General features: G+C 48.5%; 1 protein-coding gene across 2 annotated transcripts in view; it reads right to left on the reverse strand.

Annotated features, from left to right (window-relative positions):
* Window positions 1-26521, reverse strand: part of VWF (von Willebrand factor) — a 134220-nt gene that overhangs the window by 51765 nt on the left and 55934 nt on the right. For both annotated transcript variants that reach the window (XM_036117632.2, XM_078075515.1), the window contains exons 17-24: window positions 21290-21384; window positions 17280-17440; window positions 9659-9762; window positions 8312-8450; window positions 5771-5905; window positions 3314-3460; window positions 655-795; window positions 337-450 (exon numbers count right to left, since the gene is read on the reverse strand). In XM_036117632.2, coding sequence (XP_035973525.1) covers window positions 337-450; window positions 655-795; window positions 3314-3460; window positions 5771-5905; window positions 8312-8450; window positions 9659-9762; window positions 17280-17440; window positions 21290-21384 — 1036 coding nt within the window. The remainder of the gene's footprint in view (window positions 1-336; window positions 451-654; window positions 796-3313; window positions 3461-5770; window positions 5906-8311; window positions 8451-9658; window positions 9763-17279; window positions 17441-21289; window positions 21385-26521) is intronic.

The raw sequence follows: 26521 nt of genomic DNA on the forward strand, positions 1-26521 counted from the left end.
AAATCCTGGCTTTCGTGTGGGAAACAAGATCATTTGGGGGGGGGGCAAGCCCTAAGACTGAGGCCAAAAGAGAAGCACTGGCAGGTGCCCAGAAGAGCTACACCTTGCGTGGGAGGAAAAATGATTCACCGGCATCGCCCTCCTCCTACACGGGCCACTATGCTTTCTGTTGCCCAGCCTGAAGCCAAGAAAGGGAGTAAAGAGCTGACGTAATGATATAGATCATTTCCAAGCCTCCAAGGTGGCATCCGCAGTGCGAAGCTCATGCTCCAAGTCCCCGAGCCACGGGGCCAACCCTCTGCACTCTTCTGCCTCCATTTACCCCCCAGCCCTCACCAGCCTGTTGCAGTCCTGGAAAATATCACTGGTGAGGATCCTGCAGGAGGAGTCCACCATCGTCTGCTTCATGATGTTGTTGTGGCAGACGGCAGGAGACGAGTCTAGGGGCACCTGGGGAGCAGGGCAAGAGGACACAGACGGACCCCCAGTCAGTCAACCCAGAAGGATCCAAGAGACCCTCCTGGCCAGCCCTGCCACCCGGCCGTTCATACCACCCCACACCCCACCCCACCCCTCCAGCCCCCATGAGATGGGTGGAGACGTTCCGGGCAGCAGGCCTCGTGGCTCTGGGCCACACGGAGAGCCCAGACGTACTTTGCTGGTGCCGGCACACTGCGGGTTCACTTTCCAGGAATTCCCAAAGTCCACCGGGTCCTCTTCCACCTGGAGGCTGCTGCTGGTGAAGTCATTGTTCTGGATGCCATCAAAATTCCCACATAGGCCACACACCCGCTCCTGACAGACAAGATGAGATCATGAGCATCATAAACCTCAGGGCAAACTCTCTGATTTGGGAAAAGGAGGGCTCCCCAGGGCAACAGGGGGGCAGGCTCATCAGAGAAGGGGTGGCCAGCAGAGGGATGAGGACAGAGACCCAGAAGCAGACCAGGGCAATCGGCAAAGCCAGGTCCCCACCGTGGTCTCTCCCAGGCTTCCTCACGCAGCCCATCTTAAAGCTAAACAAAGGTTATTCACGAAGACGGCAACCCGCCCACGTCCCACAGTCCGCCAAGGGCAGAGGTGGAAATCAGGCAGCCTTGGCCCTGGTAGCTCCAGGATAAATCATCTCTCTCCCCAGTAATGCGCTGAGCAGAGAGAGGAGCTGCTTCAACATTATGTCAATGAGAGTGTCCAGGTCCAAAGAGGGAATGTTCTGGTCCTACTTTACTGCGGACAGGCGAGCCCATTATCTGAACGACCGCAGTCTGTCCAGAACAAGCTGGCCAGGATTCTGCCTATACTGAATGCCACCCGGGTCGACATCATATCTCATGTGTCTCCATGTTCACCTCTCATGCATACAACATGCACGTGTGTGCAGCTACGGGTCCCGAACAAGTCATTACTGAATGAACAGAAACCGTCACATAAGGACTAGGTAAAGAACTAGAAATATCTGGACTGGAAAAGAAACAGTACAATGCTCTTGAAACATATTTAGAGCCCTGTCTTGGCACAGAGAGATGTGACTTGTTCTATTTCAGATTTGGTTTGGTACAAGGGTGAACTTACTGGGAAACACGTAAGAATGTTCTCACTGTTGAACAAAAGTCCTCATAGCCCCCAAAGTATGGCTCCTGTCCTTGTAAACTACTACTCATCCCAGTCCCTCCTCTCTAGCCACACTGGCCTCCTTGCTCAAACACTCCAAACACCACCCACAGGAGGGCCTTTGCACATGCTATTCCACCTGCCTAAACTCTCTTGTCTGGATATTTATATGACTCACTCCCTCCCTTCCCTGAAGTCTCTGCTTATGTCACCTTTGCAGACAGGTCTTATCGGACCAACCAAGCTAAAATAATAGCCCCACTAGAATATGATCTCCACCAGGGTTGTGGTGGGCAACACCATGCCCCCCCCCAAAGGTGTCCACGTCCTAATCCACACATGGCAAAAGGAACTTTGCAGATGTGATTAGGTTAAGGATCTCAGGATGGAGAGGTGATCCTGAACAATGTAGGTAGGCTCGGGATAATCACAGGGTCTTACAGGGGCAGAGGAGGCGTCAGAGTAAGGAGAGTGAGGTGACAGGAGCAGAGAGGGAAATTGGAAGAGGCTGTGCTGTTCGTTTTGAAGATGGAGGATGGGACCATGGGCCAAGGAATGTGGGCAGGCCCCAGAAGGTAGACCAGGCAAAGAAACTGGATTCTCCCCTAAAGCCTCCAGGAGAATGAAGCCCTGCCAACCAGCTTTATACTTTTGACCTCCAGAACCTTAAGATAATAAATTTACGTTGCTGTTTTAAGCCACTAAGTTTGTGGTAGTTTGTTATAGCAGCAACAGGAAACTAAGACAAGTTAAAACATATATATATACACACCCATATATGTACATGTGGGTATGGATGTGTAGATATATATATAGATACATATAAGTGTATATATAATAATATATATTATACATAATAACAATATCTATATTATATATACACTATATGTGTGTGTATGTGCGTGTGTGTATATATATATATGTATACATGGTTTTTTTCCCTACTTTATCCACAGTGCCCAGAACAGTGCTTGACACATACTAGAACTTAGTAAGGATCTGGTGAATAAACGACTGCATGAATTGTTAATGCTTTCCAGAAAGAGAATGGCTGGCCACAAGAAGTAAGGGCCATGTAGCCTCACCTCAGCGCAGCTGAGATGACCGGTGCTGTCAGATATGCCCCTGAGACTAAATCAGCCACCAGAGTAGACAGAGCACTTGTCCCACACTCATCAGTTAGAAAAACAAAGTCCCAACACGCTGTCAGAACCTGGCCACAAATACCATCACTTTCACAAAAGCAGGGTATCAGCAGTTCTGCAAATAGCTCTCAAACCGGGCTGGTCGATGGCTCGATGGCAAGGCCACACCCCAAAATATTTCGCAGGGTTATCATAATAGTGTGCGTGATCAGTTTGCCTCTTCAGGTTAAGAAACCTTAAGAAAAGCTGTTGCCTGATCTTTCGTTTCCTTCTTTTGTGGATATAAACTGCATGCCTAGCAAGGCTAGTCAAGGAACTGTTTGCTGGGTTGGGGGGGTGGGGGGACACCCACCATCTTTCCTACATGAGGCTAACTCAGGAAAACAGCCAAAGCTGACTCCACGGACCTGGAATCCATGGTCATACTTGTGTCAGGAGGGAGACCGGGCTGGAGGACCACCCACTCTCACCCGCAACGGTGGGCAGGCCAGTGGGCTGAGGAAGGTGCAAACAGTAAGTCACAGACAAGATGAAGAGGAAACAGAAAATCCCCTGACCTGGTATGTCCGCTTCAGGCTCACGGAGATGCTCAGGCGGTGGTCCCAGACCACGGAGAGTGCCTTGCCCAGCAGCAGGATGACGTACTGACCCGACTCCACCACCTCAAAGTGGGTCTCGTCCTTCATGGGCTTCTTCACATTCACCTGAAGGATGACAAAGCATGAGAACAGGGAGAGTGGAGGGCAAGCAGGAGTAACTGGCTCCTCCCTCTACCCCACACCCCTGCCTGCCACCACAGCCGTCCGGAACCGCAGGCCGTTTGCCCCACCTGGTCAGAGCATGTCCCTTCCAGGCCAGCACCCTGCCTGGACGTTTCTGGGTCCGTCTTGCCTATCACTGGCCAAGAATCCTATGACTAGCGGATGACAGCAGAGGTGGCAGCAAAATCATAATTAGGAGATTAAAAATACAATGAAGCCAACTAGCAGAAGATAGCCATCTCTGTACCAAAAAAGGATTTTTGATACTTGATCATTAAATGCATGTGGTCCCCTAAATTGGTTTTAACATGAATATGATTTGAAGCATCTCTAGGCAATTCATGTAAAAATCTATCCGTTTATATAAATGAGCACTAGATTCTTCCCTTTCCTTCCCCCTTTCCCGCTCCCAGAGTCTCTGTCACCAGAAGTCACCGCTGACAGAACAGGGAGACCATGGCAGAAATAACGCATTTCAGCTTCCAGAAGGACTCTGACCTGAGCCCTTGACTTAGCACAACTGTCGCCAATGCTGAATACTTAGAGCCCATTTCAGCATGTTTGGCTGACTAATTTGTAAAATTGAAGTCATTGCTAAGGGCCTGTCACCCCTTTGCAAGGGTTCTCTCCTTAGTGACATACCACACGCAGAGCTAATCTTAAGTGCGCATCTCCTATTCGACATCACCACGGTCATCCATCCTTTGAAAGAGTCGACACTGCTGACCCACAGTCAATAATGGGGAATTCTCCCCCCAGTCCCCTGAGATCAGTGGTGCATATTTGCAAGAAGGCAGGGATGAGATCGTGGAACAAAATGAAGATACCAGGACAGGTCTGAGCCCAGAACCTGGCACTCCCTGGCACTCCACATGCAGATTCTGGGGTCCCACCCAGACCTACGAGTCAGAATCTCAGGGTGGACTCCAGGGTCAGTATCTTAAGATGCTAGGTGGTTCTTGGGGCGCCTGGGTGGCTCAGTTGGTTAAGCGACTATCTTCGGCTCAAGTCATGATCCTGGAGTCCTGGGATCAAGTCCCACATCAGGGTCCCAGCTCAGCGGGGAGCCTGCTTCTCCCTCTGACCTTCTCCCCTCTCATGCTGTTTCTCTCTCTCTCACTCTCTAATACATAAATAACTAAGATGCTAGGTGGTTCTTCTGTGCCCTTCTGAGAACCACTTCATAAATTCTTAGTACACAAGGACTGAATCTCTTTACTTCTCTTTTGAGCTCCCTTAAAAATATTTTATCTGAAAAGAACTGGAAAACATAAAGTAAAAATCCCCCAAAACACCATTACTTCCCAAAATAAATGTTTATGTGTGTTACATATAATGTATACGTATATATTTGTGTATATGTCATTTACGTGTATATATATGATTGATGTGTATATTTGTATATATATTATATGTGTACAAATTACATGTGCACACGTATGTATGTATATGTACACATGTATATATGATATACATGTATGTGATAGATGTATAGATATGTAGATATGATAGATATGTATGTGTATATGTGATCTATGTTTATATTATATATGTGTGTGTATGGTATATGATATATGTATACATGCTACTTATATATTATATATGTATGTGTATACATATGTATGTATATATTACATGTGTACATGTATATGTGTATACACATATGTGATGTATATGTATGTCATGTGTATGTTAAATATGCACATATGTGTATGAATGTGTGTATATTATATATGTACTGCATATGTGGATATGATATATATGTATTATGTGTATGGTACATACACATGTGTGTGTGTGTACATGTGTATGTATGATATGTGTATATCGTGTGTACACATGGGTGCATGTGTGTATATTGGTATGTGTATATATAATATGTGTGTATATTTATATCTATATATTTAATATATAGATACCTATATGAAAGGGAAAGGCCTCCTGCCCTCCAATCCCCACTCCACCCTCCAGAGGTAAGCACTATTCTTCGGCAGATATAGTTACACGTTCTTTTCCACACACATCTCCGCACTTCATTTTATTAAAATGGGATTGCATTATCCACAGTCATCTGCAACTTGTTCTTCTCAGAGATTATGTCAAGGTCACATGATACAGCTCTACCGCACGCTCTTTAATGGCTGTACAATATTCCATCACACAAGTTCTAAACAATGCTTGATACCTGCTCTTAATCAGCTGACAGAAGAACAAAGGGGGTATGAGGGTGGAGGGGATAAGGCTGGCACTCACCTCCCCATCAAACAGTTCAATCTCTCCTCCTTCCACCAGGATGGTGACCCGCTTCTTGCATTTCACTGAAGGGTAGCTGCACCCCTCGTTCCCCACCAGGATCCGGAAGGTCCCAGGGTTACTGTCACAGTAATCCTGGAGAAAGGGGGTGCCAGGAGAGAAATATTATCTCTGCTACCTCTCCCCAGATCAGAAGATGGGTATCTCATCATCTCAGACCATTGAAGGATACGTGTTAAAGGATGTTACCATTCCATGCACGTGTGTGTGTGCGTGTGCGTGCATGTGTGACAGAGGGACAGAGAGAATGAAATTGAGAGAAAGGGAAAGAGAACGAGATGGGGGTGGGGAGAGAACGGACAGGTTTATCATCTTCAGCCGTTACATATGAACCAGAATGCAAGCACAAGGAAGAGAAGGAGGGAGAGAGGGAGAGAGGGAAATAGCCTGTGGTATGCTTTGCTGAACATATCAGCCTAAAGGCCCCTACCTAGAACCTGTTAGTGCTTAGTCTTACCCAGCTAACTAGGACAGTTTGACCACATTGGCACTTTGTGGCTCTCAATTCTGATTGAATCCCTCTGGACTGCTGGCCCAGAAATGTAACCAAAGGTCATTTGACACAGCTCCATGGTGCTGAGCTACCACCTCTGGTTGGGAATAGAGGATGAAGAAGTACTGGTCCCTTGCTGGTCAGTTACATAGAAAATTAAGGAAGGAGGGACACATTTCTAGCAAATATCTCCCCATGGTGACTATTGCTGTGGTATGACAGGAGAAAAAAAAGACACTCAGGAAAAGGTGTGAGCCTTGGTTCTGCCACTTATTAGATACATTGAGCAAGTCACTTACCTCTTTGACACCCCCACACACACACATACACATGCACACACACAATCTGCCCCTCTAAAAGACAGAATCAGCCAATATTGGGATTAAGTTAAATGGGTCTGTGCTGAGTTAATGGGATTGTGAAGGGTAAATGAGGGAACAAAGGTACAGGTGCTTTATACATGGTTCTTGTCATCAGCTGAGATTTGGCTAAAAAAGAGTCAAGTCTTGATAAGGAAGAAGGGAGAAAAGGGAGGATCCAGGACAAAGTATCAGAAGGAACAAAAGGACTAGCTATGAAGGAAAACAAGCAACCCACAAAGAAGCACAATTTGAAAGGGACTCTAAAACTGGCCCACTTGGGAAAGCTTTGTCTGGGCAGGGGAAAAGCTGGGGAGCAGTAGATCTGGCCAGCTACTTCTCATGGCACTGAATTAGTCTAGTCATGTTTTCTGGATGCTCATATTTGAAATTGGCTGGGTGGTTGAGTTCTAGGGCTGGTGTACCTCATCTTTTGCTACCAAGTTTGGGAGGCAGATAATCAAAAGACAGGCTGCCATATATAATCTGCAGCAAAGTTCCAGAGCAGAATACATGCCAGGTTCATAAGTGTCAGTAAAACCATGTCAGGATGTACATGCCCTGTCTCCCCAATACACTGCATGCCTCTCTGGGGCCACACTGGGGCATGGGAGATAGAGGCTCGGTTAGTTGGTGTTATTGCTCACTCCCAGCATGCTCTGCGCACAGCGCCTCAGTGCTGCTGCCCGTTCCGCCCCACTCCCAGCATGCTCTGTGCAAGCTGCTCGGCGCTACTGCTGGTTCCGCCCACTCCCAGCATGCTCTGCAGACATGCATGCTCAGGCACCCTCACTGCCTGACTCATGGGGCCCCACAGCTCTGTCTCTGGGGCTGAGGCTCCTACGGGTTTGTGGTCCTCCCTTTAGACCACGCCAAGCTCCTACCGCTGCTCCCGAGAATGGAGACAGAGAGACCACATTTGTTTAAAGCTTCACAGTCAAGTTGTCTCATCCCTCATGAGAAAAGCACTCATACCTCCTTGCTTACTCACTTTGGTGTCAACCAGCAAGAGGAGCTTACAGGAGTCCACACGGTGGAGAGAGGGAGGTAGAGGGGCCGGTGCCCTCACTCACCAGCTAGGATTTCCTGGGCAATATGACTTTTCTGTGCCCCCCCCTTCTGAACTGGACTAGGTTGGAAATGGAAATGGCGGACAATAGGATCATAAGGCAGGAAGCCGACTCCAGAGATCATTCCAACTGTCCTGTCCTGGGCCGCTCACCAGGGCACTAGCAGGGAGGGTGAGGGGGCTCAGTCTAGCCTGGGCTCCCCTTCCCACTGTGCGTCCTGACAGGCTGTGTCTGCCAAAAGGAACCGATGCGTTTTTCTAACTCCATGTGGGTGCTAACTTGGGCTGGTGGTTGCCGTGCCCCCACACCCATCCCAGTCAACAAAGGAGCTTCTGCCCCGTTCTTGTTAGTCTCCAGGTCAGCTGAAGGAAAATGGACCATTGCTCTGAGTTTCAGGCCCCTCTTTTACGGGCTGGAAAACTGCTGCAGTAGAAATCAGCCCCAGTACTCCTTCTACAGACAGAACAGCAGAATCTGACCCAGAAACCCCCAAAGGGCAGTCAGCAGCTCCCGGCCCCTCCGAGAGACAGACAGCACCCCCGCCCTCCCTCACTCTCACCTGCACCAGGACGTACTGGCACTCCCCGGGGAACAGGTATTTGAGCCCGTCGAAGGTGAGGTAGTGCGCCATGCCGATGGCAGAGCACGTGGCATCACACACGTGGTCCGTGCAGTTCCACTTCCGGTCCCGACAGATGCTAGGAACAGTAATGGCCAGGATGACCAGCTGGGTACTGTGGTGTGGGGGGCTCTTCGGGGCATTGGGGAACGAGAGACAATGAAGGAACAGATTGCTGTGGGGTGCCACCCAACCCTCCAGGAAGCCTCTAGAAGTAAAGGACCGGTGGGGTGTGGATGTAGGAAGGCAGTTTGCAGTCATAAACGGTCACATTTTTAGAGCACAAGGCCAAGGAGGAGAGAGGGAAGCCATGCTGCTCTCCTGTTACAAGGGGAAAAGTGAAGCAAAGAAGCAAACAGGTCCCCCAAGGGGATCAGGCAGCCAGGGGAAGAAGCCCAGATGCTCTGAGGACCCCCTACTATGAATTTGCTTGAAGTTCAGCCTCCCTGGAAGTTGCTGAGAATGGCCATGGCCATGGGATCTCTACAGAACAGAGACACTGAGGTTGAGAGCCCTCTGAGGTGAACGGGGAGAACTAGACACAACAGAAGGAAAGTTCTGAGCTGGGAAAATAGTGATCAACCATCAACTTCTGCCAGGAGAGGTTTTGTGTGTACATAGCTCTGTTTAAATCTACAGTGATTTGCTCCCTGCCATAGCACGCATCCCCCACCACCCTGTAACCAGAGCTGACATCAGGAAGCCCATTCTGTGCATCAGAGGTGGTAAGCTCAGACCTCAGGCCCGAGAGACAGCTAAGCCCCTTCCAGGTCCCAGCCCTTCCCGCCTCTGTCCACGTGGGCCTTCCCCTGAAGCTGCGCACAGCCCAGAAGTCATGGCATGATGAGTGAGCCAGTGAAGGGTGGCCACAGAGAAGAAGAAAACCAGCCTCCCTCAGAAGGTCTTTTTTGAACCATGCCATTACAAGGACAGTTGCAGCATGCTTAGGGGACAGTATGAGTCCAGAGAGGGACCTTCCAAAGCCCATGCCTTTTGGCAGCTTGTTCACACATGCAATGACCCATATGGGCCAAGGTCCTTCTTGGAAACACTACTCTCCGGGAGTGTGTCTATTCAGGGTCAGCACAGGAGAGGACACAGATTCTCCCCCACTTTACAGATAGAGAAACAGAGGCACAGAGAAAAGGAAAAAGAATAACCATGTTCCCCCAGGGTGCTGGAGGCAAGTGCCAGAGGCCCTGTGGCTGTGTCGGTTCCCGCGTCCCCACTCCTGCTCACCCCACCCCAACGGCTCGGTCCCCAGGCAAGCTTCTCCCAGGGGCTCACCAAGTGTTGCAGTCAATTTTTACGGTTTCTCCTGGGGCATACTCTCTGCCTTGGTGGAAGCAGGGACACCTTTCCAGCGCCACACACTTGTTCTCATGTCGGACCTAAGGGAAAGGAAGCCAAATGTCTTGGGGGCCATAGTGAGTGATCTAAAGCCCTGCTAGGAAGACAGCCTTGGCCACAGGCCAGGCCAGGGAACCCACGCGCAGGCTGGGGCTCGGCAAACATGCGCATCCATCCACATGGACCTCCCCCCACCCTGTCGCCGCTCAGCTGGAGACACTCCGACTACCCTCTGCCCTCATACCCTGCTGGGACCATGGTGGAGACTGGTAATCTGTGGCCAAAGCCCCTGGAATGTGCATATCTTAGACGCAGTAATTCCACGCAGAGGATTTCTCCAAAGGAAATAGACTCAGGGACAAAGGTTAACGTAGAATCATTTATCATTGCAAAAAATGGAAACAACCAAGTGTTTGACAATAGGAAAATTATGAACTCCATTAAGGAATTGCCAGGTAATGGTGTGCTCTGGAGCTATTGGAAGGGCCCTTTGGAAGACTCTTAAATGCTGTGAGAGATACTGATGCTGTTCATTTTTCAAACAGGGAAAACTGTACATACATATGGTCCCAATTATAAAACTACATATATATATATATATATATATATATATGAAAACTATACACACACACACATATATATGTATGTCAAAAAAGACTAGAAGGAAATACAGAAGTTCCATCCAAATCCAAATCCAAGCGATAGAGGAATAGGGGAATTTTATTTTCTTCTTCGGTTTTTAAAGTTTTTTTCCCAAATGTTCATCAATGAGCCTGTATTATGTTTACAACAGAAAAGATGGATGATATATTTAATAAAATTTAAATGCATTTAATATGCTGGGGGTGAAGGCTGCCTACTGGCCATAGACAGGGATGGACCAAAACCAGAGTCTGGGGGCTTGTTCAAGCCCGCAAGCCCGCTCCTCACCCAGTCCCCCGAGATTCTGACACCCTCCACGGGGGTATGCTCTGCTTCCCTGCCCTCCGCCCACAAAGAAAGCACTATGTGAGCATGTTATACTCTTCAGGTCTGTAGGGCCCAGGGGGACAAAAGAAGTAAGACCCACTGGCCCCAATGGGCTCCGGAAGAGCTGTCCAAACCCACTCTGACCCCAGTGTGTAGACATGCTTCTGTCCCAGCCCCAGGAGGCAGCCCTGGACATCTGCTCTGGCATGGCCTAATATAGGTGATTGAAAAGAACCCTGGGTCACCCTCAGGTGGAGGGACCATGGCACTTTGGTGCCAGAGCTACCTAAGGGGTGAGAAGCTCCTGGTATGTCAGGATCCATTTGCTCCAGTCACTACTCACACAAGCCTGAGTTCCCAGGGCTTGGAACCAGACAAAGTCCTGGGGACAGGGCAGTCTTGGCCTGAACAAAGGGCTTTTGTGTCAGGGACCAGAGGCTAAAGTAGTGTGTGTGTGTGTGTGTGTGTGTGTGTGTGTGTGTGTGTGTTTTGGGAAGGGATGGGAAGAATAGCCTCCATTGCTTAACCACCACCTTCACCCAACCCTAAGTCCTCAACACCTAAGTCAAGGGGGAAGGGTTGGAGCACAGAGAATGAGGAAGAGGCAGGTCTGCCATGTCCCATTCTCAGAAGACAATGAGCTTAGGCGCCCAGTAGGGAAGATGGCAGCTTGGGAGGCACAGGGAGGGGGCGACCAATGTCTTTCTACCACAGCCTTCATAAGCTGTCACAATTAGGGTTCATTCCCACATATCCATCCCTCTCCCCCAAGCTTCATCTGCTCTGACTTAAGTCCAGGACCTGCCACCTAGTGGCTACTCTAAGAATGACCGATGCATCTGCTGGAGAAGCTCAGCGAGCTCTCCCAACACCCACACCTACCACCGATGGAGACCAGACAATAAGTCTCCTTATTGGAAACATTATGTGAGACAAAAGTGATGCACAGGGATGGATTCCAGGAGACAGAGCCCTGCTCGCCTCACCTCACCTCACCTCCGCTCACCTCAGCTCACCTCAGCAGAACATGAGCTACCCCTTCTCCTTCGAGCAGGCTGAGTGGAGGCTCCCACACCTCTTGGTCTGCATGCTGGCTGTTTTTACCTCTCTCCAGGATATTCAGCCCGTTGATAAAAAGTCCTGCACACCCATGGCTCAGGTGGCCCTCCCCCGGCCCAGGGGTGAGTCCCAGCCCCCCTCCAGTGGACATAAACTTCAATCCCAGCTTGGTCATGAGATAATGCCACCACTGGGCAGCTCCCATTTCCTCCTCCTGCGCTCTCACTGACAAACCACATGGCTCCTCTCTGCCCTGACTCACTGATGGATTACAGTATTAAAATAGGACCTTGGTACTGGAGGAGGACTGCTATAGACAACAGGGGTGTGGAGTTAGTTCCATAAGTGACAGCTAGAGAGGGGACAAAGCATAACCTTAAAAGGAAAGAAGAGGGTTTCCAGGCCTCACCTCAGTCCTGGCTCCGACTTGGGAGAGAAGATCAAATAACACCAGCCCAGCCAAAAACACCCAGAGAGCCCTAAAGCATTAAAAAAAAAAAATCCCTGGAGATAGAAAAATAAAGGCACAACACAGGGGATGAACAGGATCTAGATGAGGACTGGGCGGACACATAGGGTAAGCCAGGATAGTAGTCCCCAACTGGGAAACGTCACTTGAACATCATGTTCAAAATGAAGAGAACCATCTCTGCCTAGTGTTTGTTCCTTTGGGACACCAGAAGAATAAGATAAAGTTAACAAATGCCCTTCCAAGACTTTGGAAGAAAACAGGCAGAAATCGTTGTCACTATTCATCAACTTGGGACATCCTGAGGAAGAATGGTTCATGCCAAGAACATGGTACTAGGTCTTGGACAGCTCCAAGAAAAATTATGAAGTAGAAAAAAATTGGTTTTGTTACTCTTCTGTGAAAAGGCCCCATCCCTGCCCCCCGCCAGTCCCCATGCATGAACACTTTTTTGCCTTCCAACTATCTTTTTTGCCTTCCAACTATCCTTTGTTCGTTCTCCCTACCCCATCAATACTTCCAGCTCAACGCAGCTGATTTCAACTAGATGTTTGTTAAGGAGGAAAGAATCTGATTCAATAATTCATACTAAGGGGTGAATGACTTCCTATGAGGTTTTATAAGTCTGTAAGCTTTCTAAAACTCTTGTTAACCAAAATGAATTTATGCTCATTATATGTCAGTAAATCTGATTAGGTGACCAATCATATAAGGAGTCAGAGATATTTTTGAGACAGAAAGGCTTTGGGGCCTTTTAAAATTACATCTCATAGGATTTACAGTGCCCACATGTGAGGCCCACCCTGGATGGGCCCCAGAGCCCCAAACTGCACATTTCAAAAAAGCAATGCCAAAGTCTTTTTACTCTTCGTATTGGATCAGTGAGAAAACCAGGCATCAAAGGACCAGAGAGATGAACATGTTTCCCAGCTGCCAAGGGCTTCCTCGTAGCAGCTGAACTAGGTACCAGCTAGGAAAGTGTCACTACTAGATTTCAGAGGGTAAGTGAGCGTCCCCCAAACAGGGGTGCCACACTTTCCAAGACCACCTCGCTGGAGGGAGGGAGGCAAATAGGGCTGAAGGAGCCCAGTCGGACTCAGGAAACCAGGATTTCCACTATAGAACTATGTAGCCTTGGTTCTGGTGGTTCTGGTTCCTGTCTTTCCTCAGACTCCCGTGTGATAGAAGGGGCAGAAATCATGAGTCCTTAGGGCTTCTCACTTCCCCACTGGATACTGTTCCTGAAGAGAATTAACAGGGTGGCTGGAATGAGTGAGCTGGGCAGTGGGTTGTGCTTTGCTGTCACCTCGTGGTGAAAGTGGGTAATAGTCTAACAAAGGCAAATTCACTCAATTTTTGAACTAAAGAAAAAGACAGAAATTTTTCTAATGCAACCCCCTTATTTGTTTGATCTCATGGGCCTCCGAATGTGGACACTGAGGTCTTAAAATTGCTCCCAGTGTGTGCTGATTTCCTATAGCATCTCTCCGTTCATAATATGATTCATGGTTTTCCTCCCCAAGCTTCTAACAGCAGTCATCAAAGTACCACTTATTAAGCAACTTCCATGGCCACACCACTGTCACCGCCAGTCCTCCCAACTGCCCTCCGAACCCAGTTTTACAGATGAGAAAAATCAGACTCAAAGATTTTAAATGACTTGCCACTCTGTTAAGTAAATGTCAGGAGGCAGGATTCACACCCGGAAGGACGGGACTCCAAGTCAGTGCCTTTTCCACGCAGCCTCTCCACCAACAGTTTCTCAGGGAGAGCGGCACTGGCCACATATCGAAGGCATCCCTCTGACCTTGTTCCATGCAAAGAGACCTCTGCACCAGCGGAAGGAGCAGATGAAGTGGCCAGGAAACCCCTTCTCTAAGCAGGTGCCAAGCCTGGCACAAACTGCAAAGAGGAGGGACCCCCAATCCATTCCCAACATTTTCAGACAGTTGCTGCTGGCCTTAACAGTAGATGCTGAGTGATGCCTCGTACAGGGAGAGGCGGTCTTCAACCGAGAGCAGCACTGCTCAAAGCGTGGTCCCTGGCCAGTGCCGGTCTGTGATGATGTGAGTACGTAAAAGGAGTAGGTGCTGGGACAATCATACGGCAATTGGCCTGAGTAATACATCACGTCTGAATCTAATAAAAATGGGGGGGGGGGGCTCATATTTTGTATGTCCTTGCTTTTTGTTTCCTTTTTTCTGATCATTTGTTTCTATCGTATTTACAAAAGCATTGGTCCACGACAGATCGAAAATGTAAGAAAACAGGCCCTTCACGGATCTCTCCTGTGGACAGGAGGAGGTCGGCAAAGCCTCTGAGACTGAGCCTTGGTTATTTACGAAAAGAATTAAAGCTATCCCTATGATTCTGTAAGCACTTTCACCTACAAACCCTTCGGGCCCGCAGCCAACGCGTGATGAAGACAGAACGAGAATTATGTGCCCATGTCACAGATAAGGCAACTGAGGCTCAGAAAAAGAACGAACGCTCACCCAAGGGTGAGTGAAGCCTGAACAGAGAGCTCGGCCCCCTACCCTGTTCCTACTCAAGTGCTGTTTCTGCTGCCCTAGATCTGCCCCCCAGCAAAGAGCTCCTCCCCCACCCCCACCCCATCCTGGCCCCCGCTCAAGTGCACAGAATGAAGAATCCCCGACCTCTTCCCCCAAACCCTCGGTCCCATGCCACATCCTCACACCTCTCCCTGGGGACAGGCCACACAGAGAAACACCCCTGGGTAGGATGTCTACACCGCGGGCCCAAACAGCTCCTTTGTCTTTGCGTTGCGGCCAGGAATACGTGTCTGGTGCAGTAGCCTGCACACTGCGCACCTCATAAATCACGGACTTCTCTCCTCTGCTGAATCTGGCCTCAACGATTTGCACCTCCATCGGGATCCTAATGAAGCAGTTGTGAAAAGAACCCAAGCTCTTACACTCTGACCTTTTGAGCTTAGAATCCCCTGCGGTTGAGGTTAGAGTCATCTCGTCGTATGACAGATACCTAAAGACTGTCCTCAGAGTGCGCACCAGGCGCTTTGGGAATGCCAGGGAGCTCCTGATGGTGTGCCCACATCCTATGCGTGAGGTCTCACTCTCCACTGGGGATTTGGGACCGTGATGCAGCTGTTGTGGTTATTATCTAAGATGATCTGTCCTGTTTACTTCATTGGGAAAAAAAAAAAAAGGTTTATCTAAGAGTCTCTGATGCTGACATAATCCCCTGAGTGATGCCCCTTTTCTTGCCAGAGGCTTCTCTGATGTCTGGAGAATTTCTCCTCCGGGTACAGTGAAGGGACAGTCAAATAAGAGGCCCTCAGGGTAAAAAGAGCAATACAGAAGCTTCCTCTCCCCCATCCTATTTCTTGCCCCTAGCCAGCTCTGAGTCTGTCCTCCTTATTTAGCCTCCTTGAATGGCCCCCTCCTGCAAAGGCACCAAACAAGACCTTCCAGGTGGGGGTGCTCCCAGGCCAATCTCTAGCTCCCCCATTAGAAAAGACAGTTCAGAATTGTCAGAGACTAAGGCAAAGGGGAAGACCCCAGGGAAAGTGAACAGCTAGTCTCTCTGTCTTGGAGGAGGGCTGGAGGGAAAGGAGATAAATCACATGCCCTGCACACACCCCCAACGCACAGCCTGCCCGAGGGCCACCGGTGATGGGTCCCAGTTCCCTCTGCAGGATATTGGCAGCTCCCATGGCCCAGGACCCTGCCCCTCAAGCCAAGGCCTGGGCATCACTCACACCTTGTACAGTCATATAGGAGAGCCATCCTGCCCCCTCCCGTTTTGGCCTCTACAACTCCTGCCCCAGCCCCACACTACTCATTTTGGGTATTGGGGAATCAGACTCAAGGAAAGCAAGAAGACATGATGCTTTTGAAAGAGAAAAACCCAGAAGTTACATCCTTCAGGGTGACAAGAATAACCTATGTATGCAGTCGTCCCTCCCCCTTATCCACAGGGATACATTCCAACACCCCCAGTAGATGCTTAAAATCACAGATAGGACCAAGCCCCATATATACTGTTTTTTTCCCTACACACCCATTCCTATGATAAAGTTTAATTTGGAAATCAGGCACGTAAGAGATTAACAGCAATAACTAAAAATAAAACAATTATAACACTATACCGTAAGAAAAGGGATATGGATGTGGTCTCTCTAAGTATCTTACTCTACCCGCTCACCCTTCTCCTTCTGGTGATGATGTGAGAGGATAAAATGCCTTCGTGATGAGGCGAAGTGAGAGGAATGGTACAGACACTGAGACAAAGCGTTAGGCTGCTGCAGGCACCTGCTTCTGGACCCTCGTTGACGGTGGGTAACTTTCACTGCGGGTAGGGGGACGACCGTAATATATGTGTACAAAACTGGCCCACATGCAGGCTTGGGAGGGAGGTAAGGAGCCTGGGCCCCGTGCCAGCAGCCATCTAGAACCAGGTGGTAGCAACGCAGCAGGCCTTGGACGATGCAAGGCATCCCGGGAACTGCTAGCCACAGGTTGTGTGTTAAGAGCTGGCCAGGACCTCGTGACTCACTTCACAGATGAGGAAAACCAGACTCAATGAGGGGAAGAGACTGGGGCTGGTCCTTGCTGGTGAAGTGGCAGCAACATCAACATCTTCTCTTGCAATAGAAAGTTCTACGCATATATGCAAATAATATGCAAATATATGTGCACTGTCTCCTCTTCATAGGGGGAATGCAGCAGCCCTTGGGAAAATTCCAAGGGAAATACCTGTTTTCACGCGTAAGTATTTTCTGGAAATACTGGCTTTGCTTCCCGCGGCACCTCTGTGCACCAAGTTCCGGTGTTTTTGTCGGATTTCATCAGGATGGACTCCAGACACTTTCCCACCATCTCCCTTCCCGGCTGTGGCGGCTGAGTCAGCCACAGAAGACTGGAAGAAGTCCCCCACCCCTGCCCCCATCACCACCTCCACCCCATTACCATTCTTGCTCAGCTCCTGTTTCTTCCTCTCTCTGCTCCCAAGCCACCTCCCCCCTGCTTAGCTCGCAGGGAAATGCAAGGCTGCCCACCCTCTGTGGCTCTGGTGGCTTACCATGCCCGGGGGGCAGAGGCAGCCGGAGACGCAGCCTGTGCTCATGCACTGCAGGTCATAGTTCTGGCAAGTTTTGGCACACTCGAGCCCTTCAGCTCTTGGGTTATCAGTGGGGCACACCAACTTGACCATGGGGGGCCGGCAGGACAGGCTCCTTTTGCCTTGGAGGTAGAAGAAAGTAGAAGAGTCAATGCATCTCCCGTCCACACTGTCCTTGGTCCCCCCCCCCCCCCCCGCCCAGAGCAGCCACTCACTTCCAGAGACCCAGCGGCCCACTCCCTGGGATCAGGTGCTCCAGCAGGCTTTGCCCTAAGCCAGGATCCCCTGGTGAGACTGGATGGCCGCCTCATCTACTCATCTGAGCCCCTGACCTTTGCCTACGTTGAAGGCATCCCTCCTGCCCTCCGCATCCCCATGTCAGCCCACTCCTCATTCCCCTTGAACCTACTGCAGCAGGTTGCATCAAATCAGGATGTACTGTGGAAATGTCCAGACCTAGGCTTTAAAGGACCTGTGTTTGGGTGCTAAAAAGGAACCTTTGTGGGCCCCAGCTGGAACGTTCATAAAATGGTCACAACTAATTTAGCCACAAAATCTTTAACGGGGACTTTGCTTCCATGTCATCCTCTGCCTAGCCACTGGCCACTCCATTCGTTCTGTTTAAATTTGCTACACTCTGTCTCTCCACACTCCTCCCTGCCCTCTCTGCTTTGTCATCCTCCACCTGATCACCTCTGATGCTACCTTCTGATGTACTATCTATTTTTTTTTAAAGATTTTATTTATTTATTTGACAGAGAAAGAGAGAAAGAGTTCACAAGCAGGGGGAGAGACAGAGGAAGAGGGAGAAGCAGACTTCCCGCTGAGCAGGGAGCCCCATGTGGGGTTCGATCCCAGGACCCTGGGATCATGACCCGAGCCGAAGGCAGACACTTAACCGACTGAGCCACCCAGGTGCCCCTCTGATGTACTATCTATTTTAATTATTTGTTGATTGCCCACCACCCCCACTAGAATACCAGAATATATGTTCCATGAAAGCAGGGGTTTTTTAAAGACTTTATTTATTTATTAGAGAGAGAGAGAGAGAGCACAAGCAGGAGGAGAGGCAGAGGCAGAGGGAGAAGCAGGCTCCCCGCTGAGCAGGGGGACGTGGGGCTCGATCCCAGGACTCAGAGACCATGACCTGAGCCGAAGGCAGACACTTAACCGACTGAGCCACCCAGGCGCCCTGAAAGCAGGGGTTTTGTCTCCTTTGTACATGGATGTATCCTATTTCCTGACAGTTGGTGGGTAACAATGACTGAATAAATGATGACAGGAGGATTGCTACAGCACTTTCCTTTCAAAAACCCAGATGCACCTCATAGCATTTATATCTGACTCTACAGAGCACTTACTATCTCCTGTGGACAAGTTCCAGCCTTACTTATAAACAGAAACTTTTGTTAGGAAGCTGAAACCCTAAAAGACTAAGTGGACCTTCCAAATTGCACAAAATTCTAGGAGCTTCCTGACATAAATAAATAAATAAAGCATCTTCCAGGGACTATAGGCCAGAAAACAGCCACGAAGGTGGTGACACAAGCAACCGTCGGAGAGAGGGACAGGAGGACTTAGTGACCCTCAGGTCCGCTGTGGACTGAATGTCCTGCCCCCTCAAAATTCACGTGTTGACCCTAAAGGTAGTGGTGATAGGAAGCGAGCCCTTTGGGAAGTGATGGGGGCCATGAGGGTAGAGCCCTCACAGATGGGATTCATGCCCTGATGAAGAGAGCCCACCGAGCTGCCCAGCCCCTCTTGCCCTATGAGGACACAAGAAGTGTGCAACCCTCACCGGGACCCTGCTAGCACCTTGACCTTGGACTTCCAGCCTCCATAACTGTGAGAAGTGCATTTACAAGACAAATACAGAAATACAGAAATCTATATTTCTCACACTTAAACCACCTAGTCTGCGGTATTTTGCTATGGCAGCCTGAAAGAAAGAGACAAGGTTGCAAGTTCTGATTTCAACTTCTGAGCCACCCACGTGCTTGGGATCTTGCCCCAGCTCAAGGCTGAGAGATACTCCCCAAGCAGTCACACGGGGCATTCTGACTTCTCTCCCAGGGCAAACTGGAGAACACACAGAGCACACACCTGGGTCACTTGGAAAGATGGGGTCTTGAGGGAAGAGAAAGGCAGAGAGAGGTAGTCAAGCTGGAGGTTGAAAATAGCCCATGTATCTGTCTAAAATCATCCCTCCTCCTCTACTGGGATAGTCTTTTCTAAGCAAGTCTCCATCTGGAAGCCAATTAGTTCTTCCTGATCATAAACGTGAATATGGTCCCACCAGTGCCAGGCCAGCCCCTTCTCCCTTCTGTGCCTTGTCCTTCAACAGTGTAGCAACTATTAGGACCTTCAAACTGAGAACAAAGGATCCAGGATCCCTGCATTCAAATCCATCTTAAAAGCTTTCTAAACAGGTGTCCTTGTCATTAAAGACCTAAAGGTGAGACCTGAAACCATAAAAATTCTAGAAGAGAGCACAGGCAGTAATCTCTCTGACATCGGCTGTAGCAACTTTTTTCTAGTTAGGTCTCCTGAGGCAAGAGAAACAAAAGTTAAAATGACCTATTGGGACTACATCAAAATAAAAAGCTTCTGCACAGTGCAGGAAACAATCAACAAAACTAAAAGGCAACCTACTGAATGGGAGAAGATATTTGCAAATGACATATCTGATGAAGGGTTAGTATCCAAAATATATAAAGAACTTACACAACTCAACACCCAAGAAACAAATAATCCAATTAAAATATGGGCAGAAGACATGAACAGACATTTCTCCAAAGAAGACATCCAGATGGCCAACACACACATGAAAAGATGCTCAACATCACTCACCATCAGGGAAATGCAAATCAAAACTACAATGAGATATCACCTCACATCTGTCAGAATGGCTAAAATGAACAACACAAGAAACAACAAGTGTTAGTGAGGATGCAGAAAAAGGGGAACCCTCTTGCACTGTTGGTGGGAATGCAAACTGGTTGCAGCCACTCTGGAAAACAGTGTGGAGGTGCCTCAAAAAAATTAAAAATAGAATTACCAATAATTCCAATAATTCCACTACTTGGTATTTACCCAATGAACATAAAAACACTACTTCAAAAAGATACATGCACCCCTATATTTACTGTAGCATTATTTACAGTAACCCCCCTATGGAAGCAGCCCAAGTATCCATCGACAGATGAATGGATAAAGATGTGGTATATATATATACAATGGAATATTATCCAGTCATAAAAAGAATGAAATCTGGCCATTTGCAACAACATGGATGGAGCTAGAGAGTATAATGTTAAGCAAAATCAGTCAGAGAAAGACAAATACCATATGATTTCATTCATATGTGGAATTTAAGAAACAAAACAAAGTAGCAAAGGGGAAGAAGAGAGAGATAGAAACTAAGAAACAGACTCTTAACTCTAGAGAACAAACCGCTGGTTACCAGAGTGGAGGTGGGTGGGGACACAGGGGAAATAGGGGATGAGGATTAAAGAGTGCACTTATCATGATGAATAAAAATAAATTAAAATGATTAGATAGATAGATGATAGATAGATGATAGATAGATAGATAGATAGATAGATAGATAGATAGATGATAGATAGATAGATATCCTTGTCAGAATGTCCCTGGGTAAAAAGAAGCCAAGGAAGGAGGGTGGTCTTCACTACAATCAAGGCAACCAACTTACAGCTGCTCACTAGGTTAAGGTCACCGTGGGCAAAACGGAAGTCCCACTGAGTCCATCTTGCAGATAACTGAATCTTTTCCCCTAAAATTCCTCCTTGCCTCAAAAATTTGGATATACACATGCAAAGGCACATCAAGGCCTGATAGTCACACAAAACAACATTGTGTCAGTCCCGACACGCGCCCGAATGCATGCACACATGGACGGGCCAGAGCAGCTCAGCGGGGAGGTGGGGAGCCCTTCCGGGGGCAGTACTCACTGCGGTGAGACAGGGGACTGCTGAGCATGGTGTTGGGCGGCAGGCTGCCTGGGGCTCCGCTCGTGGTGCAGTGCATGAAGCCATCCTCACAGTAACTGCAGAGGGGAAGGTCAGAGGCCAGCTTTGCAAGAGCAGCGACCCTGGAACCCTGGCCGGCTCCTTCTCCTCACCTCCCGCTCACCCTCTGCCGCCTCCAACTCGGGCAGTCTCATAACGCGTCGGAAATGCAGCCTGCTGAGGCTCCCAGTGGCCTCCATGTTACCAAACCTAATGGAATGTCTTCAGTTCTTTCCTTACTTGATCCCTTTCCACATGATTCATCACTGTGACTATTCTGTTCTTCTAGGAAAAGAAAAAATCTCCTTGTTTTCTCCTACCTTCCCGGTTGCTCCTTCAGTCTCTCCCCCTTGAACCCGAGATCCATACATGCAAGCGCTTATATGATCGCCATCTCAGTGTCTCAAAGACTTCAAACCCAGTATGTCCAAAACTGACCTCATGATCCCCTGCACCAAAACCAGTCCTCCTCCAGGGCTCCGATTCATTGAATGATACCACCATCCATCCAGTGTCACAAACCAGCAAATGAGGGGTCAGCCCTAACACTGCCTTATTCCCAGTCCCATGTCTGGCCATCACCCAGCCCTTGGACTTGTCTCCAAAATATCTCCGGCACTCATACCCACTTCTTGAGCCACTGCCACCTCTCACCTGGACAAGGCAAAAACATCCTGATGGATGTCCCTGCACCTATGCTTGCCTCTCTCCAAAACACACTTCTCTTGGCAGCCCGAGTATCTTTCCAAAACCTAAAGCTGATTACGTCACATCCCTGCTCAGATTCCTTTAGTAGATTCTACTCAGGAAGCCTGAGGATAGAGACCAAATCCCTAAGATGACCTCCCAGGCCCCATGCCCTCAGACCCCTGCTTACCCTTCCTCTAGCCCATGTCAAGCGTTCGTAGACCACGTACTTCTGTTCCTCCCACCCTTGTGCCTTTGCATGTATTGGAGTTATTATTTGGCTAACATCTCTCTCTCCATCACTGGACTATAAGATCTAAGAGGGTAGAAGCCATGACTGGTCTTGCCCATTATCTCCTCAGCAGCTGGCATAGGCTTTGCATAAAGTATTCAATATATACTTTTTTATTATTTTCTTCCTCTCCTCCAATCCCAATCCCCTCCCCTCACATGCACAGCTATTTTTATGATATCTGGTCTCCTAAATGGCCCCCAGTGATCCCCACATCCTGGTGTTCACACTCTGTGTCATCTCCGTTGCACCAAGGTTGGTCGATGTGACCAACAAGACGTGGCAACAGTGACATACCACGTGTCGCCTAAGATTAGGTGATGAAAGACTGCAGTTTCTGTCTTGGTGCTCTCTCTTGGATTACTCACTCTGGAGAAACTAGTTCACGAGCCCCCCGGTGGAGAGGTCCACAGGGCAAAAGCTGTGCGAATGAGCTGGGAATGGACCCTCCAGCGCCAGTCAAGTCTCCAGACGACTCCAGCCTTATGCGCCAACTCGAGCCAAGCCGCCCAACCAAGCTGCTCCCAGAGTCCTGACCCTTAGAAACTGGGTGAGATTATACACGTTCGTTGCTTTAAGCTGCTACATTTGGAGTTAGTTGTTTTATGCAGCAATAAATAAAGAAAACGAATGCAATCTTATTCTGTTCAATGTATATCTGCCTGAGTGTATTCTTATAAAATATGTGTTTATTTTGCATGCATATAGTTTAATTTATGTAAGCGGTATTATCTTGTATATCACACTCTGTTTGGCTGTTTTCTTTAGCACATGTGTTTAAGATTCAACCCTGCCGGAGCACCTGGGTGGCTCCGTTGGTTAAACATCTGACTCTTGATTTCGGCTCAGGTCATGATCTCAGGGTCATGAGATCAAGCTCCGTGTCAGGCTCTGCACTGAGCGTGGAGCCTGCTTAAGATTATCTCTCTTCCTCTGCCCTTCCCCTGCTCTCTCTCTCTCTTAAAAAAAAAAAAAAGGATTCAATCCTGCTAATATATACCTACTTGCCAGGAGCCTTCCGAGGTTGCACAACCGTCTACAGTGTGCATCCACTACATTTTAAGGACGTACCCTCCCAGGGATGGACAGAGATTATCACCTGCTCCTTGCCACCGCAAACAAAGCTGTGATTAACATCTTCATACACATGCTCTTAAGAGCCCATGTGAGAATTTCTTTAGTATATATGCCCAAGAATGGAACTGTGGGACTATCAAGTGTGGATATCTAATTTTCATAAACTGTGCCAACTGCTCTCCTTGGGGCAACTGACCTTGCACTTGAAAGGAGCAAGGCACTTTCCAGATTAAAGGAGGCGGGGGGCTGGAGAGGGGAGAGGTAGGCAGGGGTCTAAGCGCATGGGACCTGGGAGGCCATCTTAGGGATTTGGTCTCTATCCTGAGGACTCCTGAAGGGAAGCTATTAAGAATTCCAAGCAGGGGTGTGACATCATCAGATTTTGGTTTTGGAAAGATACTGGGTCATCTGAAAAGTGTATGTCCAACAGTAGCAGATCGAGGGCCCCTTTTCCACAGCCCTGCCAACACTTGCCATTATACAGATTTCAAAATTTTCCACTCTAATAGATATGAGGTAACACTAATTGTTTTAATTTGTATTTCTCTGGCTGTAATGATTTTGAACATTTTTAATGTGAATGTTGTTCAATCAATTTTTAATTGAATGAGCAAGAGAATCAGCCCTTCCCTCTCTGGGCACATACAGAAACTGTGCCTTCTGGTTGTTAACTAACACCTGATTGAAAGATATCCTCCCCCAAATGTCACGGTCTGTCTGTCATTTAGATGTGACCCAAAAGCTTACTTTTGGGGCTCAGCGGGGAGCCTGTTTCTCTCTCTCCCTCCCTCCCCATTCATGCTCTCTCTCTCTCACTCTCTCTCTCAAATAAATAAATCTTTTTTAAAAAGCTTAATTTTATTTTTAGAAAGAAGAAAAGAAAAACCTTGCAGATAAGTTTATAATCAACTCCTGTCCCAGACCTTGGCTGGCAAGAGAGCAAGCCCTCTACTGTGAAGCCTGTTCGATGACCAACCAAATGGCCCGAAGACACTCACTAGCCACAGGTGTTTGCACTCCCTACCACCTGTTGTGGGCATCCCCAGCATGTGCCCCATGGGGCTCGTTCTGCAGTGTATCGTCTAAAGAGTAAAAATAAAGAGCCACAAACAGGCCCTGAGTTCCCACTGGCTCCCACTCTCCAGGAAGTCCAGTTTTCTAAATGAAGTGGAGAGACAGGATGGCCACTGGCTTTCAGCCCTGGTGCCTGAAGGAGAGACTGGGAAGAGGAGGTTTCCACATCAAGGAGCGGTCACTCATGTGCAGATCCTGAAGAGAGCCTGAAGCCAGGGCTATTCACTCGGCCTGCTGCACGTCATCTCCCACCTTCCTGGTGCCTCCGATATGGTAAAATGACCAAGGGCACTTGCTGCCCTCCAAGTCACCCCAGCCTCCTACCCTCTGGCTGCTTTCCTCACCACGCTACTGCAACATGGGGGCCACCGTGACCTTCTGTCGCCAAATTCAACAGCCTACTCTCCATGTAACATGAAGAGTTCAAGAGTCCCTGGGTTCTATCACTCGCTAGATGATTTGGGAAAGCGATAATCTCTCTAAGCCTCAAATTCTTTACTAAAAAAGCAATGCTTCCTCCTAACAGCGTTGTTTTAAGGTCCCAGAGAGAAACACCCTAAAAATCATAGCCGGACAACTGCAGTAAAACGACCACTGGGCGAAGGCCCAGCACTCAAACCAACAGATGTTATTACTCCCCTGTGGCCTTCCCCTCCACAATACAGCTCTGCCCTAGTTAAGCCTTTCTGCTGGCCTTTTTCCTTTGGCCTCTCTCATGGGGTCCTTGTTCTCCTCCCCTGGCCCTCTGAACATCCCCCCCAAGCTCTGAACTCAGTCCCCTTTCCTGCTCCTCGGCCCACGTCCTCCGCGAGCCTTGCTACTCCCGTGGCTATATCCCCCTACTGCCACACAAATCTCGTTCAGCCTCACATTCCACCCATACCCACCATTCCAGTGACTCCATTCACTCACCAATATGCCCTCTTGGTAACTTAATCATCTGGGCCAAGACCAAACGCATTATCTTCCCTCTACCAATGAGGAAACCCCTTGCTCTTCTTGTCCTCCCTTCCTGTTCAGAGCCCCGGGGCCATCTTCAGCAAACCTCATCCCCCCAACACAGGCCCCCAGTCTGTTTACTTCCCAAGGTCTCTGGCGTCTGTCCCCTCACTCCATTTCCACCACTGGTATTGGCCCAGGGCCTTAGCACCTTTTGACCAGACTGTGTCAACTTCTTCCCACAACTGATCTCCCTGATTCTGATTCTTCTGATCAGATCAGAAGACTGATTCTTCTACCCATTTCTTCTGCTAGAAGTGTGTCAGGTGCTGGGGATCGGGGCCTAAGATATGGTCTCTACTCTTGGGAGGTCACAGTCCAGACGGGAGATAGAATACACTGTGCTGAAATCCAAGTCCAGAGACAACCACTGTTGTACTCTAAGTGTGAACAACACACTTTGGGCACAAGAGGTTGGGAAAGACTGCAAATTTATCTCACTACATGAAGAGGAAAAGCTTCACACCAAATGCAATGTCCAGACCTTGTTTGGACTTTGATTTGAACACACCAATTATATATAAAAAGACATTTTGAGATGGTCGGGGGAAAGTGAACATGTTTGGAATATTAGGTGTTATCAGGAATTACTGTTAATGCTTAGCTTAATAATGATATTACGGTTACACTTGGTTTTTTTTTAAGTGCTTATCTGTTAGAAATACAGACTGAAACATTTTCAGATGAAATGACATAATAGCTGAGATTTTCTTTATTCCAGCCAAAAAGGGGAGGTGGGGATACATAAAATAAGATTGGCAAAGTGCTGATCATCGCTGAAGCTGGGGATGGATGCCTTAGGGCTCTTCACACTATTCTCTCTCCTTTTATGACAAATATTCCAGGATCAAGACATTTTAATTGGTCTCCCTAGTAGACTGTCAGCTTCCTTGGGGGCCCACACTGTGTCTTGTTCACCTTTGGATCACCAGCCTCTAGGCCAGCACCCAGGGCAGAGCACGTGCCAAGGAAGTGTTTGCCCAACAAACGCTGCGTTACCAGTTTCTCCTGTGACCATGATGGCCCTGCTGGAACTGACTGTGACC

Source organism: Halichoerus grypus, chromosome 6 (genome assembly GCF_964656455.1).
Source record: "Halichoerus grypus chromosome 6, mHalGry1.hap1.1, whole genome shotgun sequence".
NCBI classification, from domain to species: Eukaryota; Metazoa; Chordata; class Mammalia; order Carnivora; family Phocidae; genus Halichoerus; species Halichoerus grypus.